General features: G+C 42.1%; 1 protein-coding gene across 6 annotated transcripts in view; it reads left to right on the plus strand.

Moving 5' to 3' along the window:
* Positions 1-14,384, plus strand: part of DOCK3 (dedicator of cytokinesis 3) — a 699,272-nt gene that overhangs the window by 524,927 nt on the left and 159,961 nt on the right. For all 6 annotated transcript variants that reach the window (XM_031009748.3, XM_031009752.3, XM_031009749.3 and 3 more), the window contains exon 14: positions 2,658-2,783. In XM_031009748.3, coding sequence (XP_030865608.3) covers positions 2,658-2,783 — 126 coding nt within the window. The remainder of the gene's footprint in view (positions 1-2,657; positions 2,784-14,384) is intronic.

Raw genomic sequence — 14,384 nt, forward strand, 5'->3', positions numbered from 1 at the left:
TACCCATTAACTCATCATTTACATTAGGTATATCTCCTCATGCTATCCCTCCCCCAACCCCACAACAGGCCCCGGTGTGTGATGTTCCCCTTCCTGTGTCCAAGTATTCTCACTGTTCAATTTCCCACCTATGAGTGAGAACATGCAGTGTTTGGTTTTTTGTCCTTGCGATAGTTTGCTGAGAATGATGGTTTCCAGCTTCATCCATGTCCCTACAAAGGACATGAACTCATCCTTTTTTGTGGCTGCATAGTATTCCATGGTATATATGTGCCATATTTTCTTACTCCAATCTATCATTGATGGACACTTGGGTTGGTTCCAAGTCTTTGCTGTTGTGAATAGTGCCGCAGTAAACATACATGTGAATGTGTCTTTATAGAAGCATGATTTATAATCCTTTGGGTATGTACCCAGTAATGGGATGGCTGGGTTGATTTGAGGGCCCCATTGAGATGATAGTCAGGTAGAACATCAAGTGTTGCCAAGGGACTGGTTGCATACTGGGTGAGCGAGTGGGTCACTTTACTGAACTATTCATGAAGGCTCTCTTGTGCTCAGAATCATGCCTTAGCATTATTTGGTATGTGCTTCAATCACCCAGGGTTTCAGAACTAGAAAGGAAACCCAGAAGTTCCAAGATCTCAACTCTACAAAAGGACATACAGCTTTTATAGCCTCCATTGGTGATTTCTTTCATTCTTTGCATGCCTTTTCATTTGATCTCTTGCATAAACTTGAAGGCTTTCTCTTATTTGTTATGTTTAGAAGTAGAGAGCAGCTCTTTAGGATCCCTTTGGGTAGCTCAAAAGCTAACTGTGACACTCTCAGCACCTTTAGTCAGCATCTTCATGAGTTTCACTTTGCATCTGTACACCATTTTGGTTGATCAGAAAATGCAAAGACAAAAGGCAGTCAGTGGGTACTTAAACCCTTGCCAATGCAGAATGGTTAGAGTACACCCACTGTTTTTTTTTTTTTTTGCTTTTGCTTTTGCCTTCCAACCACAACCCCCTCAAATTATGGAGACTTTCATCCCCAGCTATTTGCTTCATGTTGGGCTGTCTCCTAAGTCAGTGGATTTCTGTTTACCCAGAGGATATGATTTGATAGCTACGTAAAGACAACAAAGATGAATAAGTTAGGGTTATGAGGTGAGGGCAGATATATCCCAAGCTGTTCTCTACAGAGATTATTGTGGTTTTGGTTCTGGCTCCCAGGCTTTCAGGTTCATAAACTAATTGCAGTTTAGTCCACCAGTGATTAGGCTTAAGATAATTACTTTAGAGGGATTGAAATCTTAAACACTGATTATCTAACCAGAATGCCAACTGGAATACTGTATGTTTGCCTTTTCAGGGCACTGTGATCCTGGTGTTAATGACACTTGAGATACCATGTTTGTAATCCCAAAGTTTCTTGGAAAGCATGAGTTTAGCAGAAGCAACGAGATAATTATGAGGTTCTGTCCAGGCTGTAGTAGAACCGTATTTCCTCCCTTGGCCCAGCTCTGAGAGTACAAATTCCTGGCTACTGGCATACTTTTCTTGCCAAATAAAATATCTGTAACTCTTCTATCTGACTTCTCTCTTTATCTACTTCTCCATTCCCTCCTCCCTCCCCATTCCTAGACCATTCTTATTTTACAATTCTGCTTGTTACTATCTCCATTCCAGCTACTACTCTTCTAATTGTATTCATTATCATAACACCTTATTCCCTCATTTCTATAAACATCTGCATTTAACTCCCAAGCTTATAGACCAATGAGGATGCCTCCTGTCAACCCATAGATCAACACCTAAATTCTTCATCCTGTTAACAGCTAAACCCATTCACAGTTACAGAGGTAACACTTCCTAATTCCATACAGGCTTGACTGTTACAGCCTTCTAGCCAGTAGCTGCAGCGGGGACCCTCAGGAGGGTGGTGTGGAGGGGGAAATTTCAGGAGATTCTAACTTTGTGCACGACTCCAAGGGTGTAAGTAGTGAGCCAGAAGGCAGCTCACCTGAGGGGATATTACAAATACTCCCAAGTTTTGATTAAAGATCATGTGGAGGATCTGAAATCCTCATGGAGTCAAGGCTTAGTTAGTCCCACAAAAGCGCCCTCTTTTCTTCGCAGAATGTGATGTCTCCTCTGTTGCAAGCCAGTGCAAGATTGAACTAGAAAGTTACTTCCCACACTTTGGCATACTCCTAGCATAAAACACAGCACATCTTAGCTTGCTCATTTCTCATATTTTGGATGGCCTGACTGAAGGTCTTCTTTGGTCATGCTTGTTTCTAGTCCTTAGATTTCTCTAGGTTCCTAAATATACAACTTATGTAGTTGAACCCTCTCATTCAATATTCACAAGGGCCAGCTGGACCCTAGTTGGATGCTGGGGAACAGAGGGAAAGACAACTCAATCTCCCAGACCTCAGTCTATGTTTAATAGACTAATTCTCTGGGTTATTGGGGTCACTTTGACTTAAATTTCTTTAGCTTTCCAAAATATTTCTTCAAAATAACTTACACTGTCTGCATGAAAGTTTTTCTCAAGAATTTTGCTGAACTTTGCACATTTTCTTCTGGAAAATGTGACTGTGTCTTTTCAAGTACTATATAACAGGTTAGAACTGTGGTTCTAAGAAAATGCTTTTGTTTTTGCAGGTCTTATCATTTCTCTGCAGCTTCTTCGTGGAGACATGGAACAGATTCGGAGAGAAAATCCCATGATATTTAATAGGGGATTGGCAATTACAAGAAAATTGGGATTTCCTGATGTCATTATGCCAGGTATGCAGAACTGCTTGGGGCTGGGAAGGAAGATGGGTTAGGATGGAATCTGGTGCTCCCCTCCTGAGCAGGTGGTGAACTGTGCTATGGAGAAGACCTGCAGCTATTAAAATCTCCCACATCCCAAGTCAGGCTGCTTACTGCAGTCTGCAGTCAGTGGCCCTTTGGCTCTTATAGGCATTTGTTCTTTTCCAGAAGCCCCTACATTACATTCACCAGTGCAACATGACAATCCAGCAGATAGGCTTTGTTGTCTTCCATGAAGTAGAAGTGATGGTAGAAGTGAATATGCAACCTTCATGGAGAGTTTTTATACTCTACTATCCCATCACATTTCTTAGAATATAATTGTCTCACAAGAGCTTACTGCTTAAGGGGAAGAATATATCAAAATATATGCCTGTAGTATCAGTGAATCCCATATGTGTAGGAATAGCAGATACATTTCCATTTTCATGTATCAGAAAAATAGATCAGGCAAATAGTATAAATTAGACATTGTGAATATACCACTACCTGGCCAGCTTCTCAGGAATTGTATCACCCATTTCATCTAATGCCCCGTGGAGAGCCAGGGCAGAAATTGGGAATGCATTGACCCTCAACTGTGGTCCCAGTAGGTCAGTATCAGGTTCATGTTTTCTAATTAGGCAGACATGGGTAGGGCTGGAAAAGTGGATCCAAATGGGACATCAGAGCCAAGGGGGCTATCAGGAGTGAAGAAAGGGTAGAGGCATGGTTCAGATGGATGTTAGGTGTCCTGATAAGCAGAGAAGATGCAAATAAGGAAAAGGAGATTAGAATGGGTAAATGTCTGGTTATCTGGATAGATTCTAGGAGGAGTGGACCTACCCTCTCAGTTGAGTTTTTTTGTTGTTTTGAGACAGTCTTACTCTGTTGCCCACGCTGGAGTGCAGTGGTGCCATCTTCGCTCACTGCAAACTCCACCCCCTAGGTGCAAGCAATTCTCTTGCCTCAGCCTCCCGAGTAGCTGCGACTACACGTGTACATCACCACACCTGGCTAATTTTTGTAATTTTTGTAGAGACGGTTTCACCATGTTGGCCAGACTGGTCTCGAACTCCTGACCTCAAGTGATCCAGTACTGGCATACTGGTCTTGAACTCCTGACCTCAGCCTCCCAAAGTGCTGGGATTACAGGCTTGAGCCACTGCGCCTGGCCTCAGTTGAGTTTTAATGCTTTGCTAAAAGCTTATTTGCTTTTGTTGTAAAGGGCCAGGCCAGACCAGGCTAGACTGAACTGATTGTGATCACTTTAAATGTCACTTATTTGGAGTTCTTCATGGTGGTTCACTGAATTCTCTTGTTGGAAGCATTTGCCAGCACATACACAAAGAGTTGGGTAGCCTGGGCATAGAGAAGGCCTATGTGGTGGGTTCCAGCTGCCTTCCAACTTTCCAGGCTATGCCCAGATTTATTTTCTGTCACCTTCATTCTCTCTCCATAGACACTGTAAATGCAGAGCAAGCTGCTACACACAGCCTTCATCTTCTACTCATGCACACAGGAGAGTCTTTTGGATGGGAAATGGAGGCTAGTAGATCAATTATGTTTTTCTCTAAATGCTAGGGAGACTTCATGCTTATGAAAGCTGTTGTAGGGATAATGACTGCCACAGGACACTTCTACCATCCTGTCGTGACACCTTTCTTAGCTCTTTCTGGGCTGGTAATTAGGAAAAGAGTCCAAGCATAGTCAGGCTTCTTGACTATGAAAAAAAAAAAAAGTTACCAAAATTGAAAAAAGGATAAATAGTTACCAAAATTGAAAAAAGAATAAATAGTTACCAAAATTGACCTGGTGATCTTTTAAAAATTAGGTATCTAGGCTTATGTGGTGGAGTATATTCCAAGGGATATACTTAAAGTCCTTCCTTTCTCTTGAGAACTTTTCTGAGATTTGGATACTACCTTCCTGATAGTCTTCACATACTTCTGGGATTAAAACCAAGTGATCAGAGACTAGAAAGGAACAAGCTTCAGTCAAAAATGTATTTAAGCAAAATTTGATTTTAAGTTACATTGTCAAAACCTCATCTGTGGAAAGAAATCTTTTTTAGGATACTCTGCATCTCTTCATATCATTGGCACACAGCTAGACATGACTCTGGAAATATGTAATTTCAAGCATTGGTGAGGCAAGCTGAGGTTAAGGGGGTTTTCCCTCCTCCGGGCAGCTAAGGGATCATCATATGATTTTCCCCACAAGGCAGAGATACTGGGCAGTCCTGGCAGGCCCAGGGTGGGGCTGTGAGCCTGCCTTTGAAGTACTGAGTGCTATAGCCGAAAGTAAGGACTGATTCATAGGCAGAGCAGCCCTTTTGCATAATCTGCCCCCTCTTCCGCCCGTTCTCTTCTTGAGAAAAGAGCTTTTGCACAGATGGCCACTCCCAGGGTTGTGGGCTGTTAGCAACTTGCATTTCCCCCTTAATATGCCCCAATATACTGTCAAGAATAGGTTTGCAGTCCCTGGGCAAAGTGATAGGACTGTACCTGCAGGTCCTATTGGATCAACAGGAAAAGTGTGCAGGAGTGTTTTACATTGTGGTCAGCCTGTCTTGGGAAATAGTGACTGTGTTAAGAAGTCCTTAGGAGTCTTTTTCAAACCCTGGGCACATCTCTACCTGCAGCTAGTCCACCCATCATCTGTGAGAGTGTTTTACTTGAGTTGTAGCAGTCCCTCAGCTCTCACAGTGCTGGTGTGACCAAGTTACAAGAAATTGCAACTTCATCTTCTTGACCCATGAACACGTGGAGAAATAAGAAGGAAGGAAATCATGTCAGTAACTGTGACCATGATAGCATGATAAGTCTGAGAAATTAAATGGAAAAATTAGAAGTATTCATAAACTGTGATCCTTATTTTAAAACTATCCAGCATTTGGCAGAAACTATCAAACACTCATTTGGAAAGGTCTTTTTTTTTTTTGGTCAGGATGGCCCAGATAGGTCCTTGTCAAAGCATACTTGGCAGAGCTGTAAGGGAGAGTTCAGACAGGCTCTAGCCACACCAGTAGCTAACATATGATTTCTAAAAAGATCTTTTTGACATTCTACCATTGCTTTCCATGAGAGTGTACATGCATATCACAGGGATGATGTGAGCATGAGATATTCTGCTCTGCCATAACTGAGGCCATGACTACACAGCCATTCAGTTCTGCTCATGACCCATGATAATGAGCAAGAGGCAACAGTGATACTGCTGGTGTTCTGGGGGCCAAACCAGGAAGTGCCATCTTAGATTATAGAAGAACAAATAGATATGAGAAATTTAGCCATTTTTTAAAAAAACTGAACATGTAACCTTTTGTTAGTTGATCACCATATTTCAGTGGATACTTTTTCTTTCCTTCTAAACTCATTTTATTAAAGTACAAAAGCTAATAATAACTCTATGGCACACTTTTAGTCCTTTTCTTGATTTTTTTAAGAAGATAGGCAGTCAAGACAAACAGGCCAGGTGTTCCAGGTAAACAAATTGATGTTAACATTGTTTTCTGTAACTCCTGTGTCAGAATTAGCTATAATAAAAGTTTAAAGAAAACCGTTAGCCAAAAGAGTATAACCTGAAAGGAATGATTTAAAACCTCTAGGTCAGGCCAGGCACAGTGGCTCACACCTGTAATCCCAGCACTTTGGGAGGCCAAGGCAGGCAGATCACTTGAGGTCAGGAATTCAAGACCAACCTGGCCAACATGGTGAAACCCCATCTCTACTAAAAATACAAAAATTAGCCGGGGGTCGTGGTGGGCACCTGTAATCCCAGCTACTCAGGAGTCTGAGGCAGGAGAATCACTTGAACCTGGGAGGCGGAGGTTGCAGTGAGCCAAGATGGCGCCAGTGCACTCCAGCCTGGGTGACAGAGCGAGACCCCATCTCAAATAAAAAATTAAAATAAAATAAAACCTCTTGCTCGGTCAGGCACAGTGGCTCACGCCTATAATCCTAGCACTTTGGGAGGCCGAGGCAGGTGGATCACCTGAGGCCAGACGTTCAAGACCAGCCTGGCCAATATGGTGAGACCCCATCTCTAAAAAAAATGCAAAAATTAGCCGGGCATGGTGGCGTTCACCTGTAGTCTCAGATATTCAGGAGGCTGAGGCATGAGAATTGCTTAAACTCGGGAGGTAAAAGTTGCAGTGAGCCAAGATCATACCACTGCACTCCAGCCTGTGTGACAGAGCAGAATCTGTCTCCAAACCAAAACCAGGGGAGGAGCCAAGATGGCCGAATAGGAACAGCTCCGGTCTACAGCTCCCAGCGTGAGCGACGCAGAAGACGGGTGATTTCTGCATTTCCATCTGAGGTACCGGGTTCATCTCACTAGGGAGTGCCAGATAGTGGGCGCAGGCCAGTGGGTGCGCGCACCGTGCACGAGCCCAAGCAGGGCGAGGCATTGCCTCACATGGGAAGCGCAAGGGGTCAGGGAGTTCCCTTTCCGAGTCAAAGAAAGGGGTGATGGACGCACCTGGAAAATTGGGTCACTCCCACCCAAATATTGCGCTTTTCAGACCGGCTTAAAAAACGGCTCACCACGAGACTATATCCCACACCTGACTCGGAGGGTCCTACGCCCACGGAATCTCGCTGATTGCTAGCACAGCAGTCTGAGATCAAACTGCAAGGCGGCAGCGAGGCTGGGGGAGGGGCGCCCGCCATTGCCCAGGCTTGATTAGGTAAACAAAGCAGCCGGGAAGCTCCAACTGGGTGGAGCCCACCACAGCTCCAGGAGGGCTGCCTGCCACTGTAGGCTCCACCTCTGGGGGCGGGGCACAGACAAACAATAAGACAGCAGTAACCTCTGCAGACTTAAATGTCCCTGCCTGACAGCTTTGAAGAGAGCAGTGGTTCTCCCAGCACGCAGCTGGAGATCTGAGAACGGGCAGACTGCCTCCTCAAGTGGGTCCCTGACCCCTGACCCCCGAGCAGCCTAACTGGGAGGCAACCCCCAGCAGGGGCAGACTGACACCTCACACGGCAGGGTATTCCAACAGACCTGCAGCTGAGGGTCCTGTCTGTTAGAAGGAAAACTAACAAACAGAAAGGACATCCACACTGAAAACCCATCTGTACATCACCATCATCAAAGACCAAAAGTAGATAAAACCACAAAGATGGGGAAAAAACAGAACAGAAAAACTGGAAACTCTAAAACGCAGAGCGTCTCTCCTCCTCTAAAGGAACGCAGTTCCTCACCAGCAACGGAACAAAGCTGAATGGAGAATGACTTTGATGAGCTGAGAGAAGAAGGCTTCAGACGATCAAATTACTCTGAGCTATGGGAGGACATTCAAACCAAAGGCAAAGAAGTTGAAAACTTTGAAAAAAATTTAGAAGAATGTATAACTAGAATACCCAATACAGAGAAGTGCTTAAAGGAGCTGATGGAGCTGAAAACCAAGGCTCGAGAACTACGTGAAGAATGCAGAAGCCTCAGGAGCCGATGCGATCAACTGGAAGAAAGGGTATCAGCGATGGAAGATGAAATGAATGAAATGAAGCGAGAAGGGAAGTTTAGAGAAAAAAGAATAAAAAGAAACGAACAAAGCCTCCAAGAAATATGGGACTATGTGAAAAGACCAAATCTACGTCTGATTGGTGTACCTGAAAGTGACGGGGAGAATGGAACCAAGCGGGAAAACACTCTGCAGGATATTATCCAGGAGAACTTCCCCAATCTAGCAAGGCAGGCCAACGTTCAGATTCAGGAAATACAGAGAACGCCACAAAGATACTCCTCGAGAAGAGCAACTCCAAGACACATAGTTGTCAGATGCACCAAGGTTGAAATGAAAGAAAAAATATTAAGGGCAGCCAGAGAGAAAGGTCGGGTTACCCTCAAAGGGAAGCCCATCAGACTAACAGCAGATCTCTCGGCAGAAACCCTACAAGCCAGAAGAGAGTGGGGGCCAATATTCAACATTCTAAAAGAAAAGAATTTTCAACCCAGAATTTCATATCCAGCCAAACTAAGCTTCATAAGTGAAGCAGAAATAAAATCCTTTACAGACAAGCAAATGCTGAGAGATTTTGTCATCACCAGGCCTGCCCTAAAAGAGCTCCTGAAGGAAGTGCTAAACATGGAAAGGAACAACCGGTACCAGCTGCTGCAAAATCATGCCAAAATGTAAAGACCATCAAGACTAGGAAGAAACTGCATCAACTAACGAGCAAAATAACCAGCTAACATCATCATGACAGGATCAAATTCACACATAACAATATTAACTTTAAATGTAAATGGACTAAATTCTCCAATTAAAAGACACAGACTGGCAAGTTGGATAAAGAGTCAAGACCCATCAGTGTGCTGTATTCAGGAAACCCATCTCACGTGCAGAGACACACATAGGCTCAAAATAAAAGGATGGAGGAAGATCTACCAAGCAAATGGAAAACAAAAAAAGGCAGGGGTTGCAATCCTAGTCTCTGATAAAACAGACTTTAAACCAACAAATATCAAAAGAGACAAAGAAGGCCATTACATAATGGTAAAGGGATCAATTCAACAAGAAGAGCTAACTATCTTAAATATATATGCACCCAATACAGGAGCACCCAGATTCATAAAGCAAGTCCTGAGTGTCCTACAAAGAGACTTAGACTCCCACACATTAATAATGGGAGACTTTAACAGCCCACTGTCGACATTAGACAGATCAACAAGACAGAAAGTCAACAAGGATACCCAGGAACTGAACTCAGCTCTGCACCAAGTGGACCTAATAGACATCTACAGAACTCTCCACCCCAAATCAACAGAATATACATTTTTTTCAGCACCACACCACACCTATTCCAAAATTGACCACATAGTTGGAAGTAAAGCTCTCCTCAGCAAATGTGAAAGAACAGAAATTATAACAAACTATCTCTCAGACCACAGTGCAATCAAACTAGAACTCAGGATTAAGAATCTCACTCAAAGCTGCTCAACTACATGGAAACTGAACAACCTGCTCCTGAATGACTACTGGGTACTTAACGAAATGAAGGCAGAAATAAAGGTGTTCTTTGAAACCAACGAGAACAAAGACACAACATACCAGAATCTCTGGGATGCATTCAAAGCAGTGTGTAGAGGGAAATTTATAGCACTAAATGCCCACAAGAGAAAGCAGGAAAGATCCAAAATTGACACCCTAACATCACAATTAAAAGAACTAGAAAAGCAAGAGCAAACACATTCAAAAGCTAGCAGAAGGCAAGAAATAACTAAAATCAGAGCAGAACTGAAGGAAATAGACACACAAAAAACCCTTCAAAAAATCAATGAATCCAGGAGCTGGTTTTTTGAAAGGATCAACAAAATTGATAGACCGCTGGCAAGACTAATAAAGAAAAAAAGAGAGAAGAATCAAATAGACACAATAAAAAATGATAAAGGGGATATCACCACCGATCCCACAGAAATACAAACTACCATCAGAGAATACTACAAACACCTCTACACAAATAAACTAGAAAATCTAGAAGAAATGGATAAATTCCTTGACACATACACTCTCCCAAGACTAAACCAGGAAGAAGTTGAATCTCTGAATAGACCAATAACAGGAGCTGAAATTGTGGCAATAATCAATAGTTTACCAACCAAAAAGAGTCCAGGACCAGATGGATTCACAGCCGAATTCTACCAGAGGTACAAGGAGGAACTGGTACCATTCCTTCTGAAACTATTCCAATCAATAGAAAAAGAGGGAATCCTCCCTAACTCATTTTATGAGGCCAGCATCATTCTGCTACCAAAGCTGGGCAGAGACACAACCAGAAAAGAGAATTTTAGACCAATATCCTTGATGAACATTGATGCAAAAATCCTCAATAAATTACTGGCAAACCGAATCCAGCAGCACATCAAAAAGCTTATCCACCATGATCAAGTGGGCTTCATCCCTGGGATGCAAGGCTGGTTCAATATACGCAAATCAATAAATGTAATCCAGCATATAAACAGAACCAAAGACAAAAACCACATGATTATCTCAATAGATGCAGAAAAAGCCTTTGACAAAATTCAACAGCCCTTCATGCTAAAAACTCTCAATAAATTAGGTATTGATGGGACGTATTTCAAAATAATAGGAGCTATCTATGACAAACCCACAGCCAATATCATACTGAATGGGCAAAGACTGGAAGCATTCCCTTTGAAAACTGGCACGAGACAGGGATGCCCTCTCTCACCACTCCTATTCAACATAGTGTTGGAAGTTCTGGCCAGGGCAATTAGGCAGGAGAAGGAAATAAAGGGTATTCAATTAGGAAAAGAGAAAGTCAAATTGTCCCTGTTCCCAGACGACATGATTGTATATCTAGAAAACCCCATTGTCTCAGCCCAAAATCTCCTTAAGCTGATAAGCAACTTCAGCAAAGTCTCAAGATACAAAATCAATGTACAAAAATCACAAGCATTCTTATACACCAACAACAGACAAACAGAGAGCCAAATCATGAGTGAACTCCCATTCACAATTGCTTCAAAGAGAATAAAATACCTAGGAATCCAACTTACAAGGGATGTGAAGGACCTCTTCAAGGAGAACTACAAACCACTGCTCAAGGAAATAAAAGAGGATACAAACAAATGGAAGAACATTCCATGCTCATGGGTAGGAAGAATCAATATCGTGAAAATGGCCATACTGCCTAAGGTAATTTACAGATTCAATGCCATCCCCATCAAGCTACCAATGACTTTCTTCACAGAATTGGAAAAAACTACTTTAAAGTTTATATGGAACCAAAAAAGAGCCCACATCGCCAAGTCAATCCTAAGCCAAAAGAACAAAGCTGGAGGCATCACACTACCTGACTTCAAACTATACTACAAGGCTACAGTAACCAAAACAGCATGGTACTGGTACCAAAACAGAGATCTAGATCAATGGAACAGAACAGAGCCCTCAGAAATAACACCGCATACCTACAACTATCTGATCTTTGACAAACCTGAGAAAAACAAGCAATGGGGAAAGGATTCCCTATTTAATAAATGGTGCTGGGAAAACTGGCTAGCCATATGTAGAAAGCTGAAACTGGATCCCTTCCTTATACCTTATACAAAAATCAATTCAAGATGGATTAAAGATTTAAACGTTAGACCTAAAACCATAAAAACCCTAGAAGAAAACCTAGGCATTACCATTCAGGACATAGGCATGGGCAAGGACTTCATGTCCAAAACACCAAAAGCAATGGCAACAAAAGACAAAATTGACAAATGGGATCTAATTAAACTAAACAGCTTCTGCACAGCAAAAGAAACTACCATCAGAGTGAACAGGCAACCTACAACATGGGAGAAAATTTTCACAACCTACTCATCTGACAAAGGGCTAATATCCAGAATCTACAATGAACTCAAACAAATTTACAAGAAAAAAACAAACAACCCCATCAAAAAGTGGGCGAAGGACATGAACAGACACTTCTCAAAAGAAGACATTTATGCATCCAAAAAACACATGAAAAAATGCTCACCATCACTGGCCATCAGAGAAATGCAAATCAAAACCACTATGAGATATCATCTCACACCAGTTAGAATGGCAATCATTAAAAAGTCAGGAAACAACAGGTGCTGGAGAGGATGTGGGGAAATAGGAACACTTTTACACTGTTGGTGGGACTGTAAACTAGTTCAACCATTGTGGAAGTCAGTGTGGCGATTCCTCAGGGATCTAGAACTAGAAATACCATTTGACCCAGCCATCCCATTACTGGGTATATACCCAAATGACTATAAATCATGCTGCTATAAAGACACATGCACACGTATGTTTATTGCGGCATTATTCACAATAGCAAAGACTTGGAACCAACCCAAATGTCCAACAATGATAGACTGGATTAAGAAAATGTGGCACATATACACCATGGAATACTATGCAGCCATAAAAAATGATGAGTTCGTGTCCTTTGTAGGGACATGGATGAAATTGGAAATCATCATTCTCAGTAAACTATCGCAAGAACAAAAAACCAAACACCGCATATTCTCACTCATAGGTGGGAATTGACCAATGAGATCACATGGACACAGGAAGGGGAATATCACACTCTGGGGACTGTGGTGGGGTGGGGGGAGGGGGGAGGGATTGTATTGGGAGATATACCTAATGCTAGATGACGAGTTAGTGGGTGCAGCGCACCAGCATGGCACATGTATACGTATGTAACTAACCTGCACAATGTGCACATGTACCCTAAAACTTAAAGTATAATAAAAAAAAAAAAAGAATAAACAAGATTAGAGAAAACCAAAAAAAAAAAAAAAAAAAAAACCAAAACCAAACCAAAACAAAAAACCTCTTGCTCAAGAAGGGACCGTACCCTTCTTCAGACCATGTCTGAGTCAGCAGAGATGTGCCACACTTGCCATGGCTCTCTTTCTTTGCTTTCCTGGAAAGTCTGTACCCTGTAGTCAGTGGAAATAAAGGGCTTTGTCATGGTTTTTTGGGAAGTACAATGTTTTAACCTATTTTCTAAGACTTGAATTTCTAAGGTTATCATTGATTGTAGGTGATATGAGCCAAATTACATATTAAATGGTTTTCTGTCTTGTCATAAGAAGTCCATCTATGATTTATTATGTTGTTCTAATAGATGACTAAGTTTTTTTCCTAAAGCAGTGGTTGCCGAACCTTAGTGTGCTTCAGAATCACCTGCAAGGCCCATAAAACACAGATTTCTGGGCCCACCCCAAGAGTTTCTAACTTAGTAGGACTGTGGTGGGACCTGGCAATTTGCATCTCTCACAAGCTCTCAAGTGATGGTGATGCTGCTGGTCTGGAACCTCCTTTGAGAACCATGTCATAGAGAGTACTCTGCTTATGGATGTTTTTCTCCTTCTTGATTCCCTTTACTCAATTACTGCTCCCCTTTGGACATATCTATTAGAAGGCAGCTGTATAGGCATAGCATCCTTTTAGAGGACCCTCTGACTCTTCCCCTTGTGCTCAGAAACACACTCCGTCCTTTTCTTTGACTCCTGACAAAAATGTGCATGTTTCATCACTGACCTTCAAGTGATGTTTCTTTTCGTGTTTGTTTTAATTGTTCTTGTTTTTCTCTGTGCTGTCCCTTCATTTTCGCCCCTTTCTTTCTGACGCAGAGATGAAGATAGTTGGGTGTAAGTTCTGTCTTTTGTGTGCTCTGTCTGCTTATTGCCTGCTTTGTTCTCATCTTCATTTGTTTCATGGAATGTTGCAATACTGGGGTGGGGTATCATGTACATATTAATAATCCTCATCAGCCTCACCTTCTTGGGTAACTGACAAGACATAAAAAGAAAAGCTACCAGCCCATCCTATAACACTGTGTATTACTTTTGAGTATTCACTAAGATCTGAAGAAACTGGGGACATATTGGAATGTCTAGAAAATCTTAAGCTTAAGGTGTATAGATACAGGAAACTATTTTTGTATGAGACTGATCAGTTGCATTCATTGAAAAGAAAAGGAATCGTGCTTACTCCAAGCCAAAAGAATCAGAAAGGTGGAAAGCTTCTCTTTTTGGCTTTGTTGGGACATACTTCACATGAAAAGGCAAACCAACAGAGATATGGTTTTTGGA

This window comes from Gorilla gorilla, chromosome 2 (genome assembly GCF_029281585.2).
Source record: "Gorilla gorilla gorilla isolate KB3781 chromosome 2, NHGRI_mGorGor1-v2.1_pri, whole genome shotgun sequence".
In the NCBI taxonomy this organism is placed as follows: Eukaryota; Metazoa; Chordata; class Mammalia; order Primates; family Hominidae; genus Gorilla; species Gorilla gorilla.